The sequence below is a fragment of the Chiloscyllium plagiosum genome, chromosome 15 (assembly GCF_004010195.1).
Source record: "Chiloscyllium plagiosum isolate BGI_BamShark_2017 chromosome 15, ASM401019v2, whole genome shotgun sequence".
Lineage (NCBI taxonomy): Eukaryota > Metazoa > Chordata > Chondrichthyes > Orectolobiformes > Hemiscylliidae > Chiloscyllium > Chiloscyllium plagiosum.
This window is the reverse complement of record NC_057724.1, coordinates 81,233,073-81,240,946: the sequence shown is the minus strand read 5'-3', so window position 1 is coordinate 81,240,946 and position 7,874 is coordinate 81,233,073. Positions and strand designations below refer to the sequence as shown.

General features: G+C 47.9%; 1 protein-coding gene across 1 annotated transcript in view; it reads left to right on the top strand.

Annotated features, from left to right (window-relative positions):
• Nucleotides 1-7,874, top strand: part of LOC122557461 (adhesion G-protein coupled receptor G4-like) — an 81,348-nt gene that overhangs the window by 13,046 nt on the left and 60,428 nt on the right. Inside the window, exons 4-5 of the mRNA XM_043705221.1 lie at nucleotides 363-430; nucleotides 7,146-7,297. Of these exons, the coding sequence (XP_043561156.1) occupies nucleotides 363-430; nucleotides 7,146-7,297 (220 nt within the window). The remainder of the gene's footprint in view (nucleotides 1-362; nucleotides 431-7,145; nucleotides 7,298-7,874) is intronic.

The window sequence follows — 7,874 nt, the reverse complement described above, 5'->3', positions numbered from 1 at the left end:
TGTCCCACAATCCACCCCCACCCTCCACCCCGACTCCCCCACTCCCCCACTCCCCCAATCCCCAACCCCACCCCCAACTGTCAACCTCCTCACAGATCCTCAGTTGTCGTGGAGACTCAGGGCTGAGGCCAGATGTACCTTTTGATAATTTGATCTTCAAAATACCATTAAACAACAACATTAAAAAGGTCAGAGTTTTCTCATCCTCCAGCCCACTCAGTGTGACCCTCTGTCCTGTCACTGAGTTTTGAGCTTATTCTGCCTCTGGGTTTAGTCCCCTGTGGACAGTAATGGACAGTAATGTTTCAAACACTGTCATCTCTTCCTGATCACTCACATTTCATCCCAACTGTCTTCCTCAGCTAAAGTCAACCTTCAACACTGAAGACCTTCAGCTGCTGGATGTGATAACCTTAGAGACTGAACACAGGTCAGTGTCTGGACAAACCCACAGCCATCAGGGACCCACTTGTTGGCACCATATCTACTGAGGAGACAAAGCTAGTTGGGAGAGTCAGCTTTGAACAGGAGATAAGGAGCTTACAAAGGGAAATGGAGAGGTCAAGGGAATAGACAAAGATCTGGCAAACAGAATACAATGTGGAAAAGTGAGACATTGTCTATTTTGGGAGAAAGAAATATAAAAGCATATTACCCAAACAGCGAGAGGGTGCAGAGCTGTGACATGCAGAGGTCTGGGTATCCTGCTGCATGAATCACACAAGGTTAGTCTGCAAGTACTGCAAGTAATCAGGAAAACTGAGAGAAAGTGATGGTTTATTGTGGAGGGAATTGAATACAAGAGAAGGGAGCTCATACTTCAGTTACACGGGGCAGAGGTGAGACCTATCTGGGGTTCCATGTAAAACACTGGTCACTGTACTGACAGAGGGGCAATTAAAACATAAAACATGGAACAGTGCAGCACAGAGCAAGCGTTTCAGCCCACCTTAACTGTGCTAACCACAATACCATTCTGAACTCATCTCACCTTCCTGCAATGGTCCGTATCTGTCTGTTCATGTCTCTGACTAAATGTATCTTAAACATTGCTATTGTATCTGTTTCTGTCATTTCCGCTGACAGTGCGTTCCACTCTCTGTAAAACAAACTTGCCTTGCACATCTCCACTGAACTTTTCCCCTTTCACCTTATACCTATGCTCCCGATGTTTCATCTTTCCATTCTGGGAAAAAGACTCCAACTATGCATGTGTCCATGCCTCTCATTATTACGTCAGGATCCCCCCAGCCTCTGAAGCTCTAGTGAAAGCAGTCCAAATTTATCCACCCTCTCCTATAGCCAATACACTCCAATCCAGGCAGCCTCCTGGTAAACCTGTAAGTCTGTCCAAAGCCTCCACATCCTTCTGGTCACATGGTGACCAGAGCTGCACACAATACTCCAAAGGTGGCCTAATGAAAGTTTTATACAGCTGACATACCAACTTTTGTACTCAGTGTCCCAACGACCGAAGGCAAGCATGACATACACCTTCTTTACTATGTTGCTGTTTTCAGGGAACTGGACTTGCACCCCGAGATCTCTCTGTATATCCGTGCCCCTGTATACCCCAAGATCCCTCTGTATTCAAAGTTTGTGCGAAGATTTGTAGCTCGGGTGCTCGTTGTTGTGGTTCTGTTCGCCGAGCTGGAAGTTTTTGTTGCAAACGTTTCGTCCCCTGGCTAGGCGACATCATCAGTGCTTGGGAGCCTCCTGCGAAGCGCTTCTTTGATGTTTCCTCCGGTGTTTATAGTGGTCTGTCCCTGCCGCTTCCGGTTGTCAGTTTCAGCTGTCCGCTGTAGTGGTCGGTATATTGGGTCCAGGTCGATGTGTTTGTTGATGGAGTTTGTGGATGAATGCCATGCCTCTAGGAATTCCCTGGCTGTTCTCTGTCTGGCTTGCCCTATGATAGTAGTGTTGTCCCAGTCGAATTCATGTTGCTTGTTGTCTGCGTGTGTGGCTACTAAGGATAGCTGGTCGTGTCGTTTCGTGGCTAGTTGATGATCATATATGCGGATTGTTAGCTGTCTTCCTGTTTGTCCTATATAGTGTTTAGTGCAGTCCTTGCATGGTATTTTGTACACTACATTCGTCTTGCTCATGTTCTCACCAGAACGAAGGACCCGATACCCAGCATATACAGATCCCTCTGTATATCCATTCTCCTGTATATCCCGAGATCCCTCTGTATATCCATTCTCCTGTATATCCAGAGATCCCTCTGTATATCCGTGCCCCTGTATACCCCGAGATCGCTCTGTATATCCATTCTCCTGTATATCCCGAGATCCCTCTGTATATCCATGCTCCTGTATATCCCGAGATCCCTCTGTATATCCATGCTCATGTATATCCCGAGATCCCTCTGTATATCCATGCCCCTGTATACCCCGAGATCCCTCTGTATATCCATGCCCCTGTATACCCTGAGATCCCTCTGTATATCCATGCTCCTGTATACCCTGAGATCCCTCTGTATATCCATTCTCCTGTATACCCTGAGATCCCTCTGTATATCCATGCTCCTGTATATCCCGAGATCCCTCTGTATATCCATGCCCCTGTATACCCCGAGATCCCTCTGTATATCCATTCTCCTGTATATCCCGAGATCCCTCTGTATATCCATGCTCCTGTATACCCTGAGATCCCACTGTATATCCATTCTCCTGTATATCCCGAGATCCCTCTGTATATCCATTCTCCTGTATATCCCGAGATCCCTCTGTATATCCATGCTCCTGTATACCCCGAGATCCCTCTGTATATCCATGCCCCTGTATACCCCGAGATCCCTCTGTATATCCATGCTCCTGTGTACCCCGAGATCCCTCTGTATATCCATGCTCCTGTATACCCCGAGATCCCTCTGTATATCCATGCTCCTGTATACCCCGAGATCCCTCTGTATATCCGTGCCCCTGTATACCCCGAGATCCCTCTGTATATCCGTGCCCCTGTATATCCCGAGATCCCTCTGTATATCCGTGCCCCTGTATACCCTGAGATCCCTCTGTATATCCGTGCCCCTGTATACCCTGAGATCCCTCTGTATATCCGTGCCCCTATATACCCTGAGATCCCTCTGTATATCCGTGCTCCTGTATATCCCGAGATCCCTCTGTATATCCGTGCCCCTGTATACCCCGGGATCCCTCTGTATATCCGTGCCCCTGTATACCCCGAGATCCCTCTGTATATCCGTGCCCCTGTATACCCCGAGATCCCTCTGTATATCCGTGCCCCTGTATACCCCGAGATCCCTCTGTTTCTCCGTGCCCCTGTATACCCCGAGATCCCTCTGTATATCCGTGCCCCTGTATACCCCGAGATACCTATGTATATCCGTGCCCCTGTATACCCCGAGATCCCTCTGTATATCCGTGCCCCTGTATACCCCGAGATCCCTCTGTTTATCCGTGCCCCTGTATACCCCGAGATCCCTCTGTTTCTCCGTGCCCCTGTATACCCCGTGATCCCTCTGTATATCCATGCCCCTGTATACCCCGAGATCCCTCTGTATATCCATGCCCCTGTATACCCCGAGATCCCTCTGTATATCCGTACTCCAAAGGGTCCTGCCAATTACTGTATACTCTCCTCTTCCATCTGACCTCCCAAAATGCATCACTCACATTCGTCTGGATTAAACTCCATCTGCCGTTTCTCTGTCTAACTTTTCAGCTGATCTAATTCTGCTGTTTCCTTTAATAACCTTCCTCACCATCCCCAACTCTATCAATGTTTGCATCTTCTGCAAACTCTTGAATCAAACCACTTATACTTTCATACAAATCATTTTATATTTTACAAACAACACTGTTCCCAGTACTTGCTGGGAACACCACTAGTCCCAGGCCTCCAGTCAGAAAAACACCCCTTCACACTACCTCCTTTCTGCTGTGACCAAGCCTACCTTGTCAAATGCTTTAGTAAAGTCCATGTAGATCACACCCACTGCCCTGCTCTCATCGATCATTGTCATCACTTCCTCAGAAGACTCAATCAGATTTGTGAGAGAAGACCTTCCCTGTTTAAAGCCACTCTGACTATCCGGAATCAGTCATGTTTTTCCCAAATATGAATCTATCCTGTCCCTAAGTATCTACTGCCCCTATCACTGAGTTAAGGATCACCAGCCTATAATTTCCTGACTTATTCCTGTTGCCCTTCTTGAACAGAGGAACAACACTCTCCAGTGTTCCCGGACCCTGTCTGTGTCTAGTTGATCTCATTGGGGTTTCACACAATTTGATAATTTGTGATGACTTAGGGAACAGTGGGGCACAATGATGGCCATTCTTGTCTGAGTTAAACCCCACCAATAGCCTGTGTAAACCTGAGGCTATGGCATAGTGGTAGGCAGTTATCTGCATGTGTGCTGTTCAGGGAGGAGTGGTGCTGAGTGAGTATGTGTTCCTGGGGATCTGGAGCACGGTGAGAGTTTGGTGCAGAGGGGAAGCAGTGTGTTTCACTTTCCCCTCTGTGTGCTTCATTGTTCATCAGGAACAGGCTGCAGAGCAGTTGGTATTCTTTGATATCAAGCATTTTCCATAAGGCCATAAGACATAGGAGCGGAAGTAAGGCCATTCGGCCCATCGAGTCCACTCCGTCATTCAATCATGGCTGATGGGCATTTCAACTCCATTTACCCGCATTCTCCCCGTAGCCCTTAATTCGTTGTGACATCAAGAATTTATCAATTTCTGCCTTGAAGACATTTAGCGTCCCAGCCTCCACTGCACTCTGTGGCAATGAATTCCACAGGCCCACCACTCTCTGGCTGAAGAAATGTCTCCGCATTTCTGCCCCCAGTCCTTTCATCCAGATCATAAATATATAATGGCGAACAGCTGCGGCCCCAACACTGAACCCTGCGGGACACCGCTTGTCACTGGCTGCCATTCCGAAAAAGAACCTTTTATCCCAACTCTCTGCCTCCTGTCAGACAGCCAATCCTCTATCCATACCGGTAGCTCACCTCGAACACCGTGGGCCCTCACCTTGCTCAGCAGCTTCCCATGTGGCACCTTATCAAAGGCCTTTTGGAAGTCGAGGTAGACCATATCCACTGGGTTTCCCGGTCTAACCTACTTGTCACCTCTTCAAAGAACTCCAACAGGTTTGTCAGGCATGACCTCCCCTTACTTAATCCATGTTGACTTGTTCTAATCCGACCCTGCTCTTCCAAGAATTTAGAAACCTCATCCTTAATGATGGATTCTAGAATTTTACCAACAACCGAGGTTAGGCTAATTGGCCTATAATTTTCCATCTTTTGTCTTGGCATGTCCATGGCGGAGTGGAAGGGGGAGTTAAAGTGTTCAGCCACGGGGTGGTGGGGTTGGTTGGTGCGAGTTTCCCAGAGATGCTCTCTGAATTGTTCCACACATTGGCGGCCGGTCTCCCCAATGTCGAGGAGACATCAGGAGTAACGGGTAGTGTAGGCAACGTGTGTGGAAGTGCAGGTAAAACTCCGAAGGATGTGGAAGGATTCTATGGGGTCTCGGACGGAGGTGAGGGGGAGGTGAGGGTGCAGCTTTTTTAATTCTTGTGGTGGCAGGGGAAGGTGCCAGGAGTGGCGGGTGGGTTGTTGGGTGGCGTGGACCTGACAAAGGAGTCACACCGGGAATGTTCTTTATGGAACGCAGATCAGGGTGGTGAGGGAAATATATCCCTGGTGGTGGGGGCCTGTTTGTAGGTGGCGCAGATGGGGGAGGATAATGCATTGTATCTGGAAATTTGGCGGGATGGAAGGTGAGGAACAGGATGTATTTTACCTGTTGAGTTTGGAGGGGTGATTGTTGAAGGCAGAGGTATGGGAAGTGGACGAGATGCTCTAGATGGCACCATCGACCATGTGGAAAGGGAAATTACTGTCTTTGAAGAAGGAGGCCATCTGGGATTTACACTGAGTTAAGAGTATGGTCCTGGAAAAACAGAACGTGTCAGGCAGCATCGGAGGGGCAGGAAAATTCGACGTTTTGGGCAAAAGTCCTGAATCAGGAATAGCGCTTTTGCCCGAAACATTGATTCTCTTACTCCGCGGATGCTGCCTGACTTGATGTGCTTTACAAGCACCGCACTCTCGACTGTAATCTCCCGTCTCTGCAATATTCACTTTTGCTTACACGCTATGTTCTGCCAGTTCTGTAGTACTGCCTCAGCACTGACCCTCCGACAGTGCGGCACTCCCTCAGTACTGTCCTGCTGTCGGGCTGTGGATGTGGGTGTGAAATCTCTGGATTGTGTGGGAATGGTTTGGGTGTGAGGGAGTTGAGTGGATGGCGTGGAGGATGCCCGTTCATCTCTTCCCAGCAACATGCGCTCAGGAGCGAGGGCCCTTACAGAATAATGAGGAGAAATGGTTTCCTGACTCTCACTGATTTGAAGGGAATTGGCCTGAGAACGAAACAGTAGAAGCAGACAGATCATGTTTTTGTGCAGTTAGCTGTGAACTGGAATGGGCTGAATCGCTGAAAATTTGTTGTGCTATGGGGAAAGAGCAGAGGAATCAAATTAATTGGTTCGATCTCACAAAGAGCCCTGACACGCTCGATAAACTAGGTAAAAACAATGACTGCAGATGCTGGAAACCAGAGTCTGGATTAGAGTGGTGCTGGAAAAGCACAGCAGGTCAGGCAGCATCCAAGGGGCAGGAAAATCGATGTTTCAGGCAAAAGCCCTTTTTCAGGATTGGAGGATTCTATTCCTGATGCCCAAAACGTCGATTTTCCTGCCCCTCGGATGCTGCCTGACATGCTGTGCTTTTCCAGCAACACACTGATCTAAACTTGATAAACTGAATACTCTCGTCCTGTGCTGTGTCTGTGTAATGTTCTGACCCAGAGTTACCTGTGCTATCCGTGATTCCGAACACTGCATTACTGCTCTGTTGGTTTAAAATCCCAGCGGAAGACAAATTCCTGGTGCATGGAACTCTGTTGAAGAGTAAACATTTACTCAGTTTTATTTGCAGGTTCGAAGGAAAGTTCAATCTTCGGGGAATAGGTAGGAGACTGTATAAATTACAGCACTAACGTTTCTTCCGTGCTTCAGTTTAAACTTTGACAATAAAACCATCTTTTTAATTAAAAGAGTTTACCAAAGTGCTGTAACCAATGGTCTTTGAATTCTATCAGGTACGAATGTGTATTCAGACTACAGGCCATCTCAACAATCACTGCCAAACAAATAACACAGGAGATAAAGGAAAGATTGACAAACACAAATTACACCAAGTCCACACTGGTCCTGGCAGTAGATCCCAGCAGTATCTTTGTCTACAGCTTTGGTAATTAGCTTTGCTTCCAGATTCTCTCTGTCATATTGACATTAAACAATGTAATCCTTTATTAATATTTACTGTAGCTGGGTGGAGCATGGTAATAAAGCCCTACAAACGTTGGAATTAGGAACCGGAGACAGAGACATCAGGGAGATTGAAGCCACTGCTGGCCAAGCACATGGACAGCAGGAAATTGAGGGGTGTGTAGGTTCGATTGATCTTAGATTAAGATAAACGCTCAGCACAACATCGTGGGCCGAAGGGCCTGTACTGTGCTGTTCTGTGAGACGATGTGGTCCTTTGAGTCTTTACCACCATTAAACAACATTCCTGGATTCCTCATGCTCCGCAGGCATCAATCCCCGGATTCCCCTGGATTCCTCCGGATTCCCCCATCTTAAAACGTTCAATGCCTCGACTGCATCCTGAGGTACAGAGTTCAAAGGTCACACACTCATCTGAAAGGGGTACAACTCATTCCTGGAACGGTGACCCCAAACCATTCCCCTCCCTCTCCCCCTCTTCCCTACCCACTCTCCCCTTTCCCCTCTCCCATTCCCCCCTCTCCTTCCCTCCTCCCCTT